The 22,649-nt window shown below is 43.8% G+C and overlaps 1 protein-coding gene across 3 annotated transcripts in view; it reads left to right on the forward strand.

The window, feature by feature from the left end:
* The window catches only part of CFAP61 (cilia and flagella associated protein 61), a 194,932-nt gene that overhangs the window by 70,290 nt on the left and 101,993 nt on the right, over positions 1 to 22,649 (forward strand). For all 3 annotated transcript variants that reach the window (XM_008173983.4, XM_024110661.3, XM_065589825.1), the window contains one exon: positions 20,622 to 20,749. In XM_008173983.4, coding sequence (XP_008172205.2) covers positions 20,622 to 20,749 — 128 coding nt within the window. The remainder of the gene's footprint in view (positions 1 to 20,621; positions 20,750 to 22,649) is intronic.

Consider the following 22,649-nt stretch of genomic DNA (forward strand, 5'->3'; position numbering starts at 1 on the left):
GATGGTGGTTGTGCCCCCTCAACACACTGGTCAGCGGCGCCAGCTGGGGACTGCCTTCAGTGGAGCATAGGGGCACCAGTTTAACAATACTGCGTAGAGCCCCATAAATTCTAAGGACGGCCCTGTGTATCTCTCTCCAAAGCAGCCCCTATGGGGAGACCTTGCTGAGCCAGACAGCACGGTGGAATTTTCTGAGTTAAAGCCCAGCAGTATTTTTACAGTCCTATCTATTAGTGCCTCTCTGAGCTGAGGCAGTAAGGTGCAACTGAGTCTGCTTAGTCTCAGAACCTTAACGAGTCCGAGTTTCTTTCAGGGGAGAGAGTGTTTGCCAGGATAGCGAGCTCTGGAGAGAAAATCTGCTCTGTTTATATTATTTTGTATTTATAGCTGACCTTATTTAGTTTTATTTCAAGGTTTTAAGCTGCATGAAGGAAATGTGGCCAAAGACTGATGCCCTATGTGTGCTGTTTTGGTTGCACAAGAACCATGTGAAATACACATGAAACACTAGAGATATTTTTTTGTAGCCCAGTCTAAGTCATCCATGACATTTCTCTCCAGCTGCATAGACCCTGGCTCTGCCAGGGAATGTTATTTTCCATGCTCATGTAAGGCCTGAGCCAAAGTCAGTGGGAGTCTTTCCATCTCACTGAGTTTTGGATCAGGCTCTTAGACTTAGGAGGTTTCCAATAAAGGACAAGCTTTGGTTTAAAAAATGCATTTTCAGCTCAGCTACTTAACTAGTGGCCGTATAAATTAATACTAAGAACAAGGCTTCAACAATACAGAGAGCTTCTCTCTTTACTCTCACTGTCCTTTCTGACATCTTGGTAACAGTCATATCCTCACGCACGTCTTGATCTTGCGAGCTATTCCTTGCAGGCAGAATCCTGTGCCCATCTAAAGTACTGTTGACCTCAGTGAGGCTCTGCATGGGCATAGGGGTCAACCTGCAGGGAGCAGCCTGCAAGATCAGGGCCCATATCTTTTCCTCAGCAGATACTGCCACCTTTCTGTCTGAATTAACATTCTACCTCAATTAACAGTCTACCTTTGTCTCAATTAATGTTCCTCACCTGTTGATTTCAACTGGTGCTACAGGTCCTCAGCACACTTTAAGACAATAATCAGGAATTTTAAAAATATATTAGGAACAAAAAGAATCCTGACAGTGGTATTGGTCCACTGCTAGATGGAAATGGTAGAATTATCAATAATAATACAGAAGAGGCAGAAGCGTTCAATAAATGTTCCTGTTCTGTTTTGGGGGAATAAACAGATGATATGGTCTCATCTTATGATAGTGATAACACTTTCCATTCCTCCATTCCTCGCTGGACTGTTAATGCTGATTTTCAATAAGTCATGAAGCACTAGGGAAGTTCCAGAGAACAGGAAGAAAGCTAATGTTGTGGCAGTTTTTTAAAAGGATAAATTATTGGCCTGTCAGGCTGACATAGATCCTAGGCAAGATAATGGAGTGGCTAATATGGGACTTGATTAAAGGAGGGTAATGTAACTGATGCACATCAATGTGGGTTTATGCAAAATAAATCCTGTCGAACTAATTTGGTATCTTTTTTTGATGAGATTGCTTGGAGGGGCCCCAGATTAATTCTGTGAGGTCCATCTCATTGGAGATAGACATGGAATTTAATAAAGTTGCCCAGGTGAATGGCAAAGATTGCCTAGGTTGGAGAGACCAGATTTCTCTGGTCAGAGAAAGTATCATCAGGGAGTCTGACTTGCTTCAGGAACAAAGTGTGGAACTCCTGGCATTGGGAAAATACAGTATAAAACTCTTGTGCCTTTAGCTAACGTGCATTTGGAGTGTGGAGGATTGGTTGTTGGATTGTATTCTGATGGGAAATGATGTATTAACTACGACTAAAGCTATTAACATTGTAACCCATAGTAAAAAGAAATATTATTCTGTAATACCAAAAGGGAATGGTACAAAGAAACCAACTCTTGCGTAGTAGAGGAAAGTAGCATGCCCTCAGGGCTGATGGGGAGGAGTTAAAGCCCATCTTGCCAGCATTTTGCAGATCAGCAGAGGGAAGACCCTACTCTAGAAAGTGCAAGGGGAAGGGAAATGGGGCAAGGTTTTTTGAATAGGAAGCAGATTTTACAGGAAAGCTCCCATGGGGAAAGATAAAAGCCCTGGGAAATCTTACAAGCAATTAGTTATGCGTGCCTAGCACCATGGAGAGTTAATATTCCTGGACTATGACTGCCTTTTTCCTGGTCACTTAGGAACACAGAGGACCTATGAGAGATTAAAAAGGAATTTTTACTGGCCAGGAATACAGAATAATGTAAGAGAATATTGCAGAACTTGTGACTTATGTCAGAAGAGAAAGAGATCAGCAGAACCCTAAAAAGTTACCCTACACCCCATCCCTATGATACAAGAGGCATTTTTCTGGGTAGACGTGGACATTGTGGGCCCTATGCCTCGTCCTACCCAAAGGAGGAAGAAATATATCTTCGTTTTAATGGATTTTGCCACTAGATATCCAGAAGCAGTGGCTCTGTCTAACATAGAGGTTGACGCTGTGGCAAAAGCTCTTTTCATTATTTTCAGCAGAGTGGGTTTCCCTAAAGAGATTTTATCAGATCGTAGGTCAAAGTTCATATCCCAAGTTATTCTGAGAATTGTGGAAATTGTGTGGAGTGAAACAACTAAAGGATGCCCCATATCATCCAGACAACTGGTTTGGTCGAGTCATTCCATGGAACACGGAAATCCATGCTGGGAATGTATGCAAACAGGAGGGCCCAGGACCGGGATGAAATTTTACGCTGTCTATTATATGCTTATAGGGAGGTCCCCCCAAGAGTCCACAGGGTTCTCCCCATTTGACCTGTTCGTTGACCATCTTCACTCTTGGATCCGTGTTCCAGGAGTGTGACTAATCAGGAAATGCCTGCACACCTGCAGACAGTGTGTTCTGCTCCAGCTAAAGAGATGCAGCTGCTAGTCTCTCTATGACTCTGATGCAGCTGTGCCTTGAGGAGCTGATCCAGCAAATGGTGGAAGAACTGAGGCACTGTGGTTGCTCTTCCTTGAATATACGACAAGGCAGAAAACTAATACCCGTGGTGAACTAGATTCACTTGGTGAATGGGTCAAGAGAGCTGGTCTTGTTTGAACTGCTGGCACATGGAAGGCCAGCACTGATGAGTAAATGGAGCACAGTGTAGCTGACATTGAGAGGAAGATGGGCGGTTACTCCCCTCACCAAGCACTTAGGAGCCATGGAGAAGCAGCAGATGAAGGGTTGCTATAGTAAACATCCACTGTGCTGAGGAAAGTTACTTATGAGGCTGTCATTAAGGCCACCACCTGAAGCACAGAGATGTCTGTCTGTCCAGTGCTGGTCACCAGTACACTGCCCAAAGCAGAGAGGAGCACCGAAGAGTGCCCCAGTTTAATGGTGTTCATGGCAACCTCTCTGAAGCGTGCTTTCTCTGTACAGGAGACCAACCTCCTGCTGCCATCTCCAAGTAGGCTGGCATGAAACAACACAACTCTGAAAGGCTCAGTGCCATACTTTGCCTCCTCAGATAGGCCACATCTCTAGCTGTCCTCTTGGAACAATCTAGCCTCATGTGCTCACTGCCTGAGAGAAACCACGCACCATGCAGCACTCCCCCGGAGCAGCTTGGCGCATAATAGCGTGCCATCTGAGCAGCCTACTGCTCTGCAGTGCTACCTCTGAGTGGCCTGCAGCCAGGCAATCACCGCAGCAATGACACTGCCAGAGCACAGTGTCTCTGATACATGCCTCTACTAGAGGAATGTGACAGCAATGCTCTCTGGATGTTGTGGACAATTACATGCTCCTAAGGATACAGTCTAGCCTCTGCGTGTATTACGCAATTTGCATTTCTGCTAGGAGAAAAGCACTGACAATTAGAAATAACTGCCCTTTGGGCTACAGTCAGCATTGTGTGTTTATAAATGCTTAGCAGCCGTACCTGCATTTCTACACAAGATGGAAGATGTTTCTCTCCTCCTCAGATGACTGATTAATCAAAGGCAACATCTTGGATTGGATCCCAGGATCAGTCAGTGCCACCAGTAAGCAGTATCAGCATTGGCTTATTTGTCCCTGCAAGGAAATGGGATGTCCATGCCAACTGTTATTTTTTTAGGGAGTAACTGAAATTAATCTCTTTTTGGTGCAAGCTGTGCAGAGCTCAGAGTGTTCTTATAGGAGTCCATGCCATACAGAAGGGCAGTGCATATCCACTCCCCCTCTCCCACTATGTACACTTTCAGCATATTAAAGTCGGCTTCTTGAAAAGGATTGTGGAGGGGAGAGTTAGGAAGCCTTTCAGCAGTGCTGCAGAGATGCTACAAACAGTAGAGCCCGTATTAATTTCCTGCAAGCCCCAGCTTTACTGTTGCATATTTGAGACCAGATCCCCAACTGGAGTAAATCACTATAATTCTACCAAAGTCAGGTTATAAAAGAGCTATGTTAATTTACACAAGCTAAGGATCTGGCCCTTGTAATACATAAAAGCACAACCAGGCATGGCTTTCTTTGAGCCTTCCTTCCAGTTCCTGATCCACATAACTTTTTGGGTTTCAAAACCTGGATTCACCAAACCCAGCATCCCAGATTTTTCCCCACCTATACTTGGACTCTGAAAGAGCCCTGCTAAACAAGACCCCTCCACCAATCCCATCTTTGAGGGTATCTCATACAAGTTAAAATTCTTCATTGTTACCATTTTTATCAGGTCCTTGAATCTTAGCAGAAAAATATCTTTTAAAAAATACTTGTATGGTGTAAATTGGGATAGCAATAAACCATGGATAAAGATGGAGCAGAAAGAGTTCACTATCTCTGTACGGTCAATGGCTTTCTTACAAAAACAGATGAGACCTGTTGAAAAAAGGGCTCCCAGTCAGAAGTTTCCCTTACCTTAAAACCTGGGGGAAACCCAGAGTGAAAGCCAGCCTTGCCATGCTTCTCTAAGCCCTGGTCTACACTACGGGTTTAGGTCGACTTTAGCAGGGTTAAATCGAATTAAGCCTGGACATGTCCACACGACGAAGCCCTTTCTTTCGACTTAAAGGGCCCTTTAAACCGGTTTCTTTACTCCACCTCTGACGAGGGGATTAGCGCTAAAATCGGCCTTTGTGGGTTGGATTTGGGGTAGTGTGGACGGAATTTGATGTTATTGGCCTCTGGGAGCTATCCCACAGTGCTTCATTGTGACCGCTCTGGACAGCACTCTCAACTCAGATGCACAGACCAGGTAGACAGGAAAAGCCCTGCGAACTTTTGAATTTCATTTCCTGTTTGCCCAGCGTGGAGAGAGCACAGATGACCACAGAGAGAGGGGGAAGCAAATGAATACAGAACAAATCTGGTCCATCTATTTTTTACATCTTAAGCTGGCAGCAGACGGCGCAGCATGACTGATAGCCCTCGGCATCTTCTGGGTGCTTGGCAGAAGATACTGTACTACAACTGCTAGCCATGATCGTCAAGACAGTTCAATAGGACTGCCGGCAGGACTGAATCTCCAGGAGACAAAGCATGTCTGCCCAGGTGCCTATGATTGAACTGGAGTACGACGACGACGGATACTAGTCATAAGACACCATCTACTGCCAAAAGGCAAGGGGCTGCTGCTGTGTAGCAATGCAGTACCACGTCTGCTGGCACCCAGATGACATATGGTGATGGTGAGCTGAGCTGAGCGGGCTCCATGCTTGCCGTGGTATGTTGTCTGCACAGGTAACCCAGGTAAAAAGGTGCGAATCGATTGTCTGCCGTTGCTCTGACGGAGGGGGAGGGGCCTGACGGCATGTACCCAGAACCCCCCACGACACTGTTTTGCATAATCAGGCATTGGGATCTCAACCCAGAATTCCAATGGGGGGCGGAGACTGCGGGAACTGTGGGATAGCTACCCACAGTACAACGCTCCAGAAGTTGACGCTAGCCTCAGTACTGTGGACGCGGTCCGCCAGCTTCATGCACTTAGAGCATTTTGTGTGGGGACACACACAATCGACTGTATAAAACCGATATCTATAAAACCGGCTTCTATAAATTCGACCTAATTTCATAGTGTAGACATACCCTAAGATGATTAGCTCAAATCCAAGTTTCCTTTCAGGAGACACTAGAAACCTTTTTTTAAAAATGGGCCTGCGAAGAGTAGGACCATTAATTTAGGGGGGGAAATGTTGGGCCCAGCCACATTACAAAGAACTTTTAATGTAGAGAAGATAGCAGTATTGAATTGTGCACAATGGGCACATTGTATTTGAAACCCCCAAGAAAGGCCAGGCTTCAAGACACCACACATAGAAAAGGTGATAATCAACTGTAGAGTCTCAAAAGGCATCATTTAAAAGTGACACAGTGACTTTATCAAACTAGATATGGAAGGCAAATGTAATTTCATGAGTAGCTGGGAAAAGATAAGGAAATTCCCCTTCAGCACTGGGCCCTTATTTGGCATAAGGCAGCTTTGTCTTCCATATGTGTAAGGGAAAAATAAAATCATAAGTTATATCTGCAGATATTCTTTAACTGGGGGTACTGCTAATAGAGTATCAGCTGGCTGTTGGAGAGTGTGAAATGTAAGGTACCTTTTCCATATTTGGTGGGAATGTCTCCAAAGCACAGAGATTTTAAATCTTGTAATGGATGTAACAAAAGTGAAATTACCAATGGATCCATTCGCCATGCTTTTGGGACTCCTAGGTTAAAAGATCTACCCACTGCAAAATAGTAAATGGCTATTTCTCCATCGGATCAAGGTGTGCTCTGTCAGAATCTGGAAGCTGATGGAGCCCTTTATTAATGGATCAGATCCACAGCTAGTGTAAATCGGTTTTTAAACGGTCAGATTTTGTTTCAGACTATTAGGCCTTTTGCACATCTGTCCAATTGAGACCATTGCATTGCTATTGGAGAATATTTCATCACCTCACCTCGGTGGTAAGGACCAACTTGTCACTGTTCGTGCTGTGTTTGTGTTCTCCCTTTTATGATGGTCAAAACCAGAACTTTTTTACAGGGGCATACCCTACATTCTGACTCCACTGGCAGTTGTGTTGATGATAGATGCTTCAAGAGTAGACTGGAAAACATACCTGTATCAGCTCACAATCTGTGGCCTCTGGACACAGACTAAGCATCACATAAATGTCTTGGAATTGAGAGTACTCAACCTGACCTGTCAGGAATTCTTTCCTTGACTGAAAGGCACCTTTAGATTTGAATGGACAGTATCAACACCATTTATTATATCTGCTGATAGGGTGGGGCATATTAGAGACCTCTGTCCTGGGAGTGAAACTTTGGAACTAGGAGGTCCATCATTGCCTTTCACCTCTGAGGTCTTTGAATTGGGCATTCTGGATACTGTCTGGCTGAGCAACTTGGACTGTGATTGCTCTGTAGAAGTTCAGAAAATTCTGCTGGGAAACAGGAAACTTTCAACAAGAAATCTCTATGAGATGGAAGTGGTTTTTCTATCTGGGCAAGGCAAAAAGGACCTGCTCTTCATCGGTCTTTCATTCCACTCCTTCTGAACTACCTGCTTCACCTCAGACAATCTGGTCTCTCCCTAAGACCAATGAGAATTCCCCTGGCTTACAAGTTTGGTCTTTCATTCTCTATTACAGGACTATACTGTATTCTTTGATCCCACAGTGATGAGATGTTTTTTAAGGCCCTACTTCATGTTTTACCTGTGTTCTGAAGCTATCCATGTCCTTGGACAAATGAATTGAACGCCACATTTGAACCCTTGTCAAAATATTTCTTGTACCATATCAACCCGGAGAGTCTGAAAGCTGGCAATAATAGCTGATTATCTACCATACACGGTGTTCCATAAGGATAAGCTGGTCATTCACCACACCATGTATTCTTCTCAGTGGTGGCTTGTGATTTCCATCGACACCAATCTATAGGTCTACCTATATTTTCCTCAGCCTCATTCATTTCCAGGAGAGCCTAAGCGACAACTTCTAGGTATTAAGAAAGCTCTGAACTACTATCTGAACAGGACTAAGCCATTCCACAGCTAACAGCTAGATAGCTTGAAGCGTATGGGGCACTGGGGGCCAATCAATCCCAATCCAGAAGACCGTCCAAAAGAATCAGACTGTGGATAAAGCACTAGACTGGGACTCAGGAGACCTGGGTTCTATTCCAAGGCCTATCACTGGCCTGCTGGGTGACCCTGGGCAAGTTATTGAACTTCCCGGTGCCTCAGTTTCCCCATATGTAAAATGGGGGAAATGATACTGACCCCTTTGTAAAGTACTTTGAGATCTACTGCTGAAAAGCACTATATAAGAGCTAGTTATTATTTTATAATACTCTTTTGCTATGGACTAGTAGTTATTCTGATACCAGCTGGCATCAGAGCACATCTACTGGATCTAAGGCAGCCTCAACTGCCTGTCAAATAGATTTTGCTCTATGCAAGCTGTATCATGATGTTCCATCCATACCTTCGCTCAGCATTACTAATAGGGCCTAGCCTCCTCTTCGGATGCTCTGTCTGGGAGAACAGTCTTGCCATCTTTATTCAAAGACTCATCAGACCTTCCTCCTCTGGGCTTGGGGACTGTTCCTGCTCTAAGAAAAAAGAACAGTTAATTGCCCTAGTAACTGTGATTCTTCAGGATGATCTACACCCACCCTCCTTCCCTACTCTGTTGAAATCTCCCAACAAATCCATAGTGAATAGCAATTGAAGGGAAAATGGGGCATGAAGACATAGGTAGGGTGTGTACATGGTCCAGTGGACAATGTTTTTCAGTAAATTCTGAGGACCCAGACTTCACCTAAAGTGGGGCTCTACTTTCCTCATCTGTAAAATGAGGATAATACTTGCATCCTTTGAGGTTTATGGATGAAAAGATCTTGTAGAAGGTGCACAACTGCCAGAGCTGTTCCTTAACCTCTTGCTCTCCAGTGTGGGGTTTGTGTGTCCCATCACAGAGCTTATATGAGAGCTAGGTGGTCGTGTTATTATCCAGGCAGGCAATTGTCTCAAAGAACCCAGTTACAGTGGTAAATACGTGTTCTTTTATAAAGAATACAACAATTTGTTTGTGCTGTTTTCTCCATCTCCAAATGGCTTTATTTTCTGTTCCCTTCATGTTTTAAATGTATGTATAGAACTATGTTTGTTTGGACACAGCTTTGAAAGGAACACTTACATATACTTTCTAATGTTACTTTTAATAATGTGATTTTTTTTTTAAATCTCCATTGATATGTTTTCTTAAAAGCTTGCCTCTTACAGTAGTGTTTGTGCATAGCTCCTTGACAAACATTGATTTTTATTTTCCATTTCTTGTGTTTCAAATGGAGCTTGAAATTAAAATAGCTCTGTTTGTTCATTTCCTTGTTCATGCACCACCATTGTTGACCTCAGCACAATTCTAGGAATAGGCTTGTTAGTCACTTTGTACTCCCATTTTGGTTTTACAATAGCAGAGTCCATATAGCAGAGTCGAGAGTTTTCAGTTCTGTATAATCAGTGGATTTTTTCCCCAGATTTCTCAGTAATAAATAGCAAATTAAAAGAAAAGCACGTAGAGTCTAGTGGACATGCATAGAGCCATAGATCATTGGGCTGGGAAAATCCTCATAGGTCATCTACTGCAGCCTCTTTTAATAATTCAGATTTTACTTCACACTCAGGACTCAGTCCAGCAAGATACTGAACACTCTAGCCCTGATCCAACAAAGCATTCAAACACGTTAACTATAAGTACCTGAGCAATACCACTGGATTCAATGGGACTACTCAGGTGCTTAAACTTAAGCAAGTGCTAAAATGCTTTTTGCTGGATCAGGCCAGAGTGCTTAGCACCTTACGGATCAAGCCTTAAATCCTTAAGTTTTGTTGTATCTAGTCTTCTCTTGGACAATTCTAGTGACTGTGCCATAAAACTGTCCCTTGGTACATTATTTCATTGTTTACTAGGATGTGTTTCTTAGTATCTGATTCAAAAAGCCCCACAATTTCCTTTTACAACAAAGCAACAAAATCATCTATCCCAATGTTTACTCCCCACCTTTTCATTTTTGTGCTGGTTCATATGCTTCGTCTAAATTGTCTACAATTTTAACATGTTTTTCATTGTTTAATCTGTTTAAATTAAGATGTAATGTGGTCCAAAATAAATATTCTTTCGGGAAAAATGTTTTTAGGCATATTCTAAATATACCATGGGTCAAATTTTAAAAGCCGGGCCAATAGATGGTGCACCTGTTAAAACACTTCCCCCTGAGTCTGCTTCCCAAGCCCCTCATGTTCACAAGCATACCTATCTACTCTATTTGGCCAAGCATGGGATTTGGCACACACAAAATGGGATGATGTTTGCTGGTGCACTTATCACATCCTGCTTTGAAAATATGGCCCCAAAAGCAAATCAGATTATATCAGAAAAGCAGAAGGCAAACCATTTTCATTGATGGTATCTACGTGAGAGGGAAAAATGTTTAATACTGTAGAAGTTGCCTGCTCAGGCATATGTTGTGCTGTGAGTCCATGAGCCTGAGACATGATTTACAGACAGGATTTGCATTTTCACTTGAGTACAGTGCAAGTTGAGCAAGCATTTTTAATGGAGGTGAAGTATGCCGTCTTCTAACTGGATGGAATTGGCTGTCCACATGCAAAAACAACCCCCACACAGTTCAATCAAGAAAAGTCACCTTTGTCAGCAGTTGCAACTGAAGCAGCAGATAGGCACTCTGCCCTCCCAGGTGGAAGCAACGTGACAGATGGTACAGTAGTAGATGCTTTCAGGGACAAGAGTAGTAGAAAAAATACAAAAACCCCATCCTAATAAAAGAAAATGTTACTTCTGAGCTGCATATTCCTTTTCTAATAGTGGTAATAATTGTTCTGTGCCTTACTGTAGTTAATGGTTGCTGTTTTATTTAACAAATGGATACAAAAATAAACAAGTTGGAGCTCACTCTTGACCTATCTAAGGTGATATCTGGTTGTTCCTCTGGGGAACTTCACCGTCTCGTGATATAATCTTTCGAGGGGTCTCTGCTTCTTCTGACTGATCCTCCTTAATTTGCTCTTGGTCATAGCAGTTCCTGGACCCTCACCTAGCAGCCCTTACATTACGTCTAGCAGTCCTTCAATTTTAGGGCTGGCAGTCTGCTTTGGGCTTCTGGCTGTTTTCTTAGAAGCAGTCTGATGAAGGGCTGTCATCCCTTTGCTGTCCCAGGCCTTTCTGTCTTCTCCTCTTCTCTACTCTCCCCTTTATAGCAGGTCTTGTTTTCTCTGTTGGTTGCAGCTGTGGGTGCCTGCCTCCAAGATTGGCAGCTCTGGCTGCTGCATGGGGGTGTGATCACGCTGTTTGCTTGTAAACAGAAAAGGCTCTCTTCCCCTCTCTATCTATGCTCAGTATGGGGTTTGTGGACCCCATTACATATCCTCCCCTGCAAAGCCAAGGCCTGGCCTGGGCTGACGTAGGCTACTTCCCTGGACAGAAAATTGGCATTACGATACAAGCTTCCTGCCTGGTGCTGTATCTCAGAGGCCTATAGTTGTAGTGACAGGTACCATCTCATGATCCTCAGCTTTGTCTCTTTCATCACATTTAGCCAGCATAAGGGAGCATGATCAGTAACTAGTGCCAGCTCATTTCCTAGGATGTAGTACCACAGGCTCAGTTGGCAGCCAAACACTCTTTTTCTATCACTGAGTGTACTTTTTCACAGGGGAAGTGTTTCCAGCTGATATATACTATTGGGTGGTATTCTCCATTTACGTCTTGAGAACAGACTGCCCCAGTCCTACCTCCAATGCACCTGTTTGTAGTACAAGTTCTTTTTCGAAGTTCAGGCTATAAGGCACTGGGTGTCTGCAGAGCATGGTTTTGAGTTTTTGAAAGGCACTTTTGCGGGTTGGTGACCATAGCATCTGTCTTGGGGCAGCATTGTCAATTAGCAGGACTGCTATGGTGGTGGATTGGGGTATGAACCAGTGGCGGTAGTAACCAGGTGAGCCTAGGAAGGCAAGCATTTGCCTTTTGGTCATGGGGATCTTGTATGCCTGTAAGGCATGATCTTTATCCACCAAGGGGCGGACTTGTCCTCCGCTGACTCTGTGTTCCAGGTAACCGGCTTCTTCCTTTACTATTGTACATTTAATAGGATTTGCAGCTAACCCAGCTTCTCTCAGTGATCGGAGAATGGTGGCTACTTTGTCCAGATGGGAGTCCCAGTCCTTGCTATAGATAACTACATCGTCCAAGTATGCCACCACTTATTGACTCCGCAGTTGGAGTAATTGGTCCATCAATGTTAAAAAAATGGTCGCCACCCCATGTAACCCAAAGGGCGTGGTCTTAAAATGAAATGGGTCAAGCGGCATAGAAAAAGCCGCCTTCTCCTGGGAATCCGGTGCTAAGGGGATCTGCCAATACCCCTTTGTCAAATCCAAAGCGGGCTTCTTGCAGTTGGTGTAAGAGTCCATCCACTCATGGCATGGGGTAGGCATCAAATTTAGAAACTGTGTTCACTTTTCTGAAATCTGTACAAAAACGTAACGAGCCATCTGGCTCTGGGACCAGCAAAAATCGGTCTCCTCCAGTCATTCTGGGATTCTTCTAGCACCCCAAGTTCAAACATGATTCTGATCTCTTTCTCAGTGCCCCCCCCCTTAATTTGTTGGGAATTGGTCACAGCCCTTCCTGTATTACTGTTCTTGATTTTGTATTAATGCAGTGTGCCGAGAACATCTCCCTGAGGAGAGCTGAAACTACCTGTGGGAAAGCAGTCACCATTGGAGCACCTGTTCCTTTTGCTTATGGTTTAGGTTCTTTGGGAGGGGTACTGAGCTTTCTTTAGGCAGTCATTAACTTGGTCCAGTTCCTCAGGATATGGTGTGATGAAAAGATTTTTCCTGGCTTTCTAGGGCCCCACTTTATCACCTCACAAGGGCCTTGCCACTTAGCCATTAACTTCTGATCTTGGAAGAAGTAACAGGACTCTGTCGCCCAGTTGAAACACGCACATCCATGTCCCTTTATTCTACTGTTGTTGTTCCTGTGCTTCCTTGAGAATTTTCTCTAGCATGTTCTCCCATAGCGGCCAACCTGTCATGTAACTTTACAACATGTTTTTATCTCTCAGTGTTGAGGCTTGGGGCATTTTTCTAATGTTGAAGAGGAAGGCTGGGAATTGTTAATCCCATGTTGAGGATCCCGAGAAATGAATTTGTGGAGCATCCTCTTGAGTGTCTGATCGAATCTACAAGGCAGTCTGTCTGCAGGTGGTACACAGATGTGTGTAATGCTTTAATAATTCCCATACTTCTTTCACCAGACGGGATATGAAATTTGTCTTTGGGAACTCCTACCCCTACAGAGACCTTCAGCAGCTCATTAGCAATAGTCTTGTCATTTGTAGTCCAGAGTGGCATGGCTTGCGGCTGTCTGGTGGCATGATCTATAGTAAAAAGTATAAGCTGATGTCCAGAGACGCTCTTCTCTAGGGGGCCTATCAGGTCAATTCCTGTTCTTTCAAAGGGAGTCCCCACCAAGGGGAAGGGTACTAGTGGTGCCTGCAGGATTTCCTTAGGGGCCGTTAAGATTGGCATTCAGGACATGATGCACAGAAATTCTTGACTTCCTTAAAGACTCCTGGACAAAAGTACCAGACAAGGATTCTAGACTGCGTCTTGTCCTTCCCAAGATGTCCCACACATTGGGTTGCATATGCCAGATGCAGAAATTCTCAGTGATATACCCAAGGTTGTAGCAGTTGTTCTTATCTCTTGTGTCTGCTTGTCTTGGTCTACGAGATATAACAAGAAGTCTGCCTTAAGGGCAAAATGGAAATACTGCCATGCATTTAGGGATCCACCTCTTCATCATCTATCGTGACTACTTGTTCAAAGGCTTGGCTCAAAGTCTTGTCATTTCCTGTGCTCCACACAGAAATCCAAGAGTCTGGTTAGCTTCTCCAGGTTCGGTTGTGGAGGGGGTGTTGTGTTTGGGCCCACGGGTGGCCCTTCTCTGGGGTCTTCTGTCCCACCAGCATCACTCCAGTGTCTGTAGTCTCTATTATGCTATGGAAGGGATTGTTTCTCTTACCTCTCTCCACTCTTTCCTTGCTATCCATTTTTCTTTCCAGGATTTTTTTCCCTTAGGCCAGGAGGTAAGAAGGTCAGGATCCTTAAAAGGGAACAAGATCCCTAACATCTCTTCTGAGATGTCTTTCTCAGGCTCCTGTGTTAAGGGAAGCTTCTGCAAGAGCTCTGGGAAATATGGCCAGTCTTGACCTAATATTACAGGGTGGAGAGGTCTGGAGACATGCATACTCTCATCAACAGTCAGTCTTATTGTCATGCTGGGATACCGTAAAATATCTCCGTGGATACATGTAATGGGGTTTTCCCATTTCTCGAGTCTCCCTACTGCTTCAGCTATCCATTCCTGGATAAATGTCTGATCACAGCCCGAGTCCACAAGGACCAGTGTCTTTTGACCCTCTATTTTCACTAGGATTGTGAGTTTCCCTGGGCTTTTCTTCCAGGCCCTATCCTCTCTGGTCAAGACCTGTCCAAAGTTACACTCCATGTGGGGACAGTCATGAAATCTATGTCCTGTTGTCTACAGGAGTAACAGGCTGTTGTGTCTTCCTTATTTTCTAATGGCTGGGTTACCCTCTTTCTGAATTTCACTGGGTCCTTGTTTCTGCAGATGCATGGGGCGAGGCGTTGGTGGAACACTTAAAGGTGTGGGCCTACTGTTGCAGGGAAGTCTTACCCACGGACCTTGAGGTGTTTGACTACCCCCATCCTGTCCATCAACTAGTCAGCTATCTATGTTTTCTTGATGTTTACCCACGAGGAGCCACCAGTCTGGAATTCTCAGCCATTTCCTTCTCCAATGTGTCTGGAGCAGTTATTTCCTCTGATGAGGGTCCCCAAATGGCTTGAGCAGCCATATCGTTCTCCATGAAGTAGATGGCCTCCACTAGGGTTACCAGTTGGGATTTACAAACCTAGTCTTGGCCAGCAGGTGGAAGAATCTGTATGAACTGCTCCATAACTATGAGTTCTCCTATCTGGGGTCCTGTCCAAGACTCTGGCTTTAGCCAGCACCAGCAGAAGTCCTCAAGTCTTTGGGCGATCGTCCATGGTCATGCCTTGGAGGTGGGGGTAGTGCTTGTGGCAAAAACAGTGGTGCTAGGTCTCTTCATCTATGTCTGACCTGTCCAATATGGCTGCCTTGACTTGCTCATAGTCCTGGGTCACCATGTCATCAAGCCCCCTGAATGCTGCCTGGGCTTTCCTGCTGAGGAGTGGGACGAGCTGGATTGCCCACTGGGATGGAGGCCAGTGGGAACCCATGGCTATCCTCTCAAAGGTTACCAGGAACGATTCTGGGTCATCATCTGTCGTCATCTTGGGGAGCAGCAGGGTTGGAGTGGTTCCCTGAGTTGTGGGGGATGTAGTCTCTGTAGGACTGGAACTCTGAGGGGTAGGAGCCGGCACCAGTTCTGCCACCCTTTGTAACAACTGTTGCTGATGGGCTGCCATCTATTCAAACAGCTGTTGTTGTCTCTCTTGTTGTGCTTGTGAGTCAGCCAGCCATTGCAGTCGCTGATTCACCTCCATAGTTCTCTTGTATATATATGCGGGGGGAGAGGGGAAAGGAGGGAAGTTTTGTTCTGTTTAATTTTGGGTTTTTTGGTTTCCCATGTCTGCATGGATGGTTAACTGCAACCCCACTTTTGGTACCACGTTGTAACTGCTCCCTGGTATGATCTTTCAAGAGATCTCTGCTTCTCCTGACTGAGTTTGTCCTGTCAGGGGAGTTTGTGGACCCTGACCTCCAATTACATCTAGCAGCCCTTCAATTTTAGGGCTAGCAATGTGCTTCAGGCTCCTGTCTGTTTTATTGGAAGCAGCCTGATACAGGGCTGTCACCCTTTGCTGTCCCAGGTCTTTCTGTCTCCTCCTCCTTCACTGGACTCTCCCCTTTATAGCAGGCTTTGTTTTCTCTATTGGCTGCAGCTGTGGGTGCCTGCCTCCATGATTGGCAGCTCTGACAGCCGCGCGGGGGTGTGATCAAGCTGCTTGCTTGTAAACAAGAGAGGCTCTCCTCCTCCCTCTATCTATGCTCAGTATGGGATTTCTAGACCCTAGTACACGAACATATGTAGTCATTTGTCCTGACGTTTTGTTAAAACAGGGTGGTATTCTGGGACCAATTCACCTAATTCCGAACTCCCTGGGGCCGTTAGCTTAGCGTTAGAAAGGTGTTTCTGAAGCACGACAGATGTTGGTGTTGGGTCTATTGTGTGGTGAACAAAAACGGTAATATTGTGCTCATATGCTGCCTTTGTATCATTGATACAGGAGCCATTTCACAAATTAGGTACAACTCTTCCCCAGCAAATTGCATTACTGCTTTATATTTCGTTGTTGGGCTACATTTTTTTGAAAATAACAGCACTGTTGTGGAAGAGAACATTTGAATTTAGGCCTTGCTGTAAGGCATGTTGGGTTTTGATCTCATTAGCTGCTGACATTCCTATCTCGTTGTGTTGGTTGATTGGATACATTTGCAGAAGTTTCTCATGTCCTCATGTGCTTTTTACCACCTTATTAGTTTTGTTTAAAAGCCACATTTCAGTAAATACGTTTCTCATCATTTCCCCCAGAAGGCAATGCTTTTTAGAAAACTGCTGCTCAATCAATGATCAGTGACTCACATTGGAGAAAGCCTTCCACTGTCCATGCTTGCAAAGCACAGATAACTCACTGCACACACAAGCATGCCTAGCTTATTCCCAGCGTTCTGCGGACCATAGAATTATTCTAAAATGGTACAGTCCTGCATAGACCATTCTCAGGCCTGACCTTTTTAATTTCAATGTAACAGAAAGTACAGTGGTGTGTAACATCCAGGCCCTCCCAAACTGGGGTGAAATATTGGCCTCGTTGAAGTAAATGACAAAACTACTGACTTCATTGGAGCCAGGATTTCACCCCCGCTCTCTAACATTGTCTGCAAGTCAGAAAGATCTAGATTATCAAAACTATTTAGGTGCCTAAGTCCCATGGGAGTAGGTGCCTAAATGCCTTTGAAGATATGGGACAAAGTACTTTAAGTGTGAGAAGCATGTGTATTAGAACATCCAAACAGTATTTTGGGTGAAAAAATGTAGATGATGAAAATTGAAAAGCAGTTTTAATCACCATTTATATGTTTATTGCTTTAAACTTTTTGTTGCAATAATACCTAGCTCTTATGTAACGCTTTTCATCAGTAGGTCTCAAGTACTTCACAAAGGGGGTCAGAATCATTATTCCCATTTTACAGAAGGGGAAACTGAGGCACAGAGTGGCGCTGTGGTCTGCCCAAGGTCATCTGTAGACCAGTGGTAGAGTTGGAAATAGAACCCAGGTGTCCTGAATCCCAGTCCAGTGCTCTATTCACTAGGTCACACTGCTATATAATGCAACTGTTGGTTCAAATAACTAAAGGAACACCACCAACTTAAAATTCATAGTTTTAATTCATAGCCTGAAACACCCCCCACCCCCACTATTAGTAAAAATAACACCTAAAGTAACAGCTGAATGAGGTTAGAAGAATGTTTTTCTCTATTTTTTCATTTTGTTTACTTTGTGCATCTGACAACATGTTCTGAATAGATCGTTCAGCTGATTCTCGCCTCTATTATTAATTAGGCCTCAATCCCTACAAATACCTTAATATGCGCTTAACTTTAAATATGTGAGCATTCCCATCAGAATAAATGGGGCTACTTATCAGGGGGCAGATCGTCAGATTGTCATAGCTCATAATTGTCATAGCTCCATTGACTTCAGTGGAGTTGTGACAGTTATCACCGCTGAGGATCTGCCCCTATCTGATAGTAGAACCTTAGGCTACATCTACACTACAGGGGGGAGTTGATTTAAGATACGCAAATTCAGCTACGTGAATAGCGTAGCTGAATTCGACGTATCGCAGCCGACTTACCCCGCTGTGAGGACGGCGGCAAAATCGACCTCCGCGGCTTCCCGTCGACGGCGCTTACTCCCACCTCCGCTGGTGGAGTAAGAGCGTCGATTTGGGGATCGATTGTCGCGTCCCGACGGGATGCGATAAATCAATCCCCAAGAGGTCGATTTCTACCCGCCGATTCAGGCGGGTAGTGTAGACCTAGCCTTAGTGAGTTTCCCTTGTTTGTCTGGGTCTTTCACAAAGCAAAAAGTGAGAGGAAACTGTTTTTAAAAATGTGATTGTACAACCACAAAAATTGTCAGAGTGACTCATAGATGTAATACCTGAAGCTACCTTTAATTCATTTTTTTGAAACTGACCAGATTTCAAGTTCACAGAGTCGCTTAAAGTATATTTAAAGAGTCAAGGGGTTCCTGATCAGGAATCGTAGCAGTTGCAATTTACAGTCCAAGGCCCTGACTGCAGTCGCCCATGTGTAGAACCACTGAAGTCCGGTGGGAGTTCCGTGTGGAGCACTTGCTGGGTTGGACCCTGAAATATTACATTTTTCATATTGCAGAAAGGTATAAATATGCACATTTTATTTTTTTAAAACAAAACTCTGCTGTAAAGACATTCCACTAATAATTTGAACTTTGTTTCCTGTTTTCTCGAATTTCCTTTCAAAAGATTTTCACTTTTTGTCACATTATAAATGCATTCAAACTTCTGAAATGTTGAAACATTATATATTTTCATTTTCATAAAATCATTTCCCTTAAACATGGAGTTTATTATAACAAATCTTGCTAAAACAAATGTCTAAGTAGGTGAAATATTACTCTTTTTGAGTTAAATTGTTTAAAATGGTAAGCAGAAATTTGTGAAATACTCAGTAAATCAAAAGTTCTGACTGTGTGGCAGTCTTCTTCATAGTCAAGTCCTTATAAATCAGATCATTTCTCTAAACATGGATAGCAGCTAAACAGTTTGGAATCATAGGAAGTTGTGCTAGATTTGATACGTTTGACATCTGTGGTGATTACTATTCTGATTAGGATTCGAGCAAACTTCCTAGAATATCTTCTGGAATATTCTTAGGGAAATCCCATAATTGAGATTAAACTAACTGGCCACTGGATGTCATCATTGTACCATAAAAAAATACAGTTGGAGGAACATTTATCTGGCAGTAAAAAAAAAAAAGTGGAAGGGCAAAAACATGAATTTAACATACATTTATCTCTGGATTTCAAAGATTATAAAATACCCTTGTGTGGTACAAAAGATTTTTCCAAACCTTTCACATGTTTGTAGTTCCTGGCATGGCCAGCCTCTTTAAAGTCACCTTGTTTGTTGAGGCTTGATTTTTAACACATCAAGCTATTGTGTCAACTAATTTATATAAAGAGAAAAATTCTCTAATCTAAATCCATAGAAATCTTTGTAAGAATAATTTATTTCGAAGAATAAATGTTATTTTTCCCCACTTGTCTCCTAGAGGTAATAGAAGGAAACCTGTTAGAAGTTTTAGATTGCATCCTGAATAAGTGTGTCTGCAGAAATGTAGAGCAAGAGAAGAGTGTCTGATGAATAATAAAAGTAGTTCTGATTCCTATTTCTCCCTTCAATGCACATGTGAATTTACAATTATGCATTCTGTGACATGTGAAGTTTGTGCAACCCAAAGCAATAACTAAAATGCAAAGTGTGTAATGCTTCAAAATGGAAACAGCCTCTCTGCTTTCCATGAGAAAACTGAAAACTCTATATAGCACATAGCACATTGCAGAGATTTTCTGTCAAATGCATTATTATCTCTTGACTCCTCTCTCACATATTTTCTGGCGCCCTCTATTGGTTAGAGAAACCAAAGGATACCAGTAAAGATGACTATACCAAGTTTTACTGTCTCAATCAGTGTATACTTTAGGAAGAAGGGAACATGAGAAACTATGAATTAATTATTTAAAGTCTACTGACCAGATCTTCAGTTGGTGTAAATTGGCATAGCTCCCTTGAAATCAGTGAAGATGAGCTGATTTCTGCCAGCTGAGGATCTAGCCCTCAGTCTAAATTTTCTTTATTTGGAAAAATGATTTTAGAAGCCATTTCTCAGTGTGCTGCTTGAACACAGAAAAATCCAAAACATTAAAACTATATTAAATTTATGTTTCAGGTAAAGATATTCCCATGAATTAAAAAAAGGTAAAATCTAAAACAACAGCTCCAGAAAGCATAAAAATAATGAAAAGATTATATGAACATATGCTCCTAGGTGCTTGGTGAATGTTAATAAATTATAGAAAACTCTCAAAGTTCAGTCTCTAACCTCCAGCAAATACTCCATAACCTCTTCTCCAAGAGAAGTTGGAACATTAAGTTCTAGAACTTTTCTGTAGCATGTTAAACATGTGCATACTTACTCAGCAGTGTTCAGCCACTAGGTTGATTTGTGGTATGCCTGGGGCAATTCATAATGTTGGTCATGTGGATAAGCCATAACAATAGTTTTAGAAAAATGGAAGATAATGCATTACTAATGTTCTAATGATTCTTAGCTGGTTTCTCCTAGGTTTGTACATATGTATATATGTCTTGTTTTTGGTTTCTTTTACAGTTAAGCTATGCTTTGAACCACATAAATCGAAAGCTGACGCTAGAGCCTAAAGTGTCTGTCAATGCTAGAATTGTGGTGGTTGGTGCATCAAATGTTGGAATCTCCTTTCTAGAAACACTGATTTTTTGGTAAGTTTTTAAATTTTGCTGGCTTTCCTACAGTGAGGGGACTAAGCCACTTTTTTAATTTTAGAGGTCTTGATTCGGCACTGAGGCTTCAACTCAGCTTCTATTTCTTTTGGTGCAGTTTTGCATCCACAAATAATTGCACCTGCATTTTGATGTTTGCATTTGAATTATGGATGCAAAATTAGTAGTCAGATCTACGACTGTCTGATATGTGGAGGTAAAGAGGTAGATTTCTCCCTATTAATTGATTCAGCAATTCAGAAGTACTAATGTAATTGTTTGCAGGTGCAAAATTGTGCCCACAAAAACGAAGGCCATCTCTGAAAATCAGGTCCTCACTAGCAATAGAGAGAATTAAAAATACAAATTTTAGAGTGAAAGGACATCCTGTATATCAGCCACTGAAGGTCTCACAGGAGGACTGAACAATGAGAGTACATTGTATTCTACCTGCAGAATCTTGGCAGTAATGTTGTAGGGTGTGTGTCTTGTACATTCCAAATGCATTTGAAGTTAGCAGCTTGATTAGGTAAATTAAAAGCCTAGAGCCTATTCTAGAACATGTTTTGACTCTGTCAGCATTGGCCAGCCAATCATATTAGAACACTGTTTAGCTTAAACCGAGTCTAAGTCCTCTTTGAACATATGTTGTTAGACTTGGTTGCAAAGTCAAGATAGATGTGGCTTAAAATTCTAGCCATTTCTATATAAACCAGTGTACTGTTGACCTTTGGAGTTAGGTCTGCACAATACCAGGGCTGGTTATAGTGGTGGGGGGGTCATACCGCTGTGCCGCTTGGCCATTTTTTGTTTGTTTGTGTTTGCTTCACTGATTGGCTGGCCCTGTGGTTTTTGAGGGTTTTTTGGGGGCGGGGAAGGGGGAGGAATTGTATTTGGGTTGTTGTTTTTTTTATCAGCTGCTCCAGAAGAGTGGTGCTAAGAATCTTTTCCACCCTGGCTGTCAAAACATTTAGCGCCATTCCTTCACAATACTGTCTGTATAGTACCAGAGAGAGAGATGTACACTCATTTCATTTCATTTCATTTCATTATGGTATTATTTTCAGAGCTAAGTTGGAACATACATAATGGGCTCAAACCAGAGCCCCACTCAGCTTCTGCAGAAGCCCTCAGATCTTTCTTTGAGGATTATCCTGGCATTCGGGAGTCTTCAGGAAGCACAGAGATGCCATATCTAGCTCCTACACCAGGGACGGGCAAACTTTTTGGCCGGAGGGCCGCATCGGGTTTCGTAAATTGTATGGAGGGCCAGTTAGGGGAGGGGGTCGTGGCCCGGTCCCCACCTCCTATCTGTCCCCGCCTCCCCCCGGGACCCCTGCCCCATCCACACACACCCTTCTCCCTGTCCCCAGACTGCCCCCAGAACCCCTGCCCTTGACTGCCCCCAGCTGCCCCATCCAACCCCCCCTCCTTCCTGACTGCCCCCCCAGGACTCCTGTCCCCATTCAACTCCCTGTTCCCCCCCTGACCGCCCCAACCCCTATCCACACCCCCGCCCCCTGACCACCACCCCGAACTCCCCTGCCCTCTATCCAACCCCCTCTGCTCCGTGCCCCCTTACCACGCTGCCTGGAGCACCGGTGGCTGGTGGCGGCGCTACAGCCGCACCGCCCGGCTAGAGCCGGGCCACGCCACCACCGCCACCACGCAGCACAGAGACCGGGTCAGGCCGGGCTCTGCAGCTGCGCTGCCTTAGGCTAGGTCTACACTACCCGCCTGAATCGGCGGGTAGAAATCAACCTCTCGGGGATCGATTTATCGCGTCCCATCGGGATGCGACAATTGATCCCCGAATCGACGCTCTTACTCCACCAGCGGAGGTGGAAGTAAGCGCTGTCGACGGGAAGCCGCAGAGGTCGATTTTGCCGCCGTCCCTACA

Source organism: Chrysemys picta, chromosome 3 (assembly GCF_011386835.1).
Source record: "Chrysemys picta bellii isolate R12L10 chromosome 3, ASM1138683v2, whole genome shotgun sequence".
Taxonomy (NCBI): Eukaryota; Metazoa; Chordata; order Testudines; family Emydidae; genus Chrysemys; species Chrysemys picta.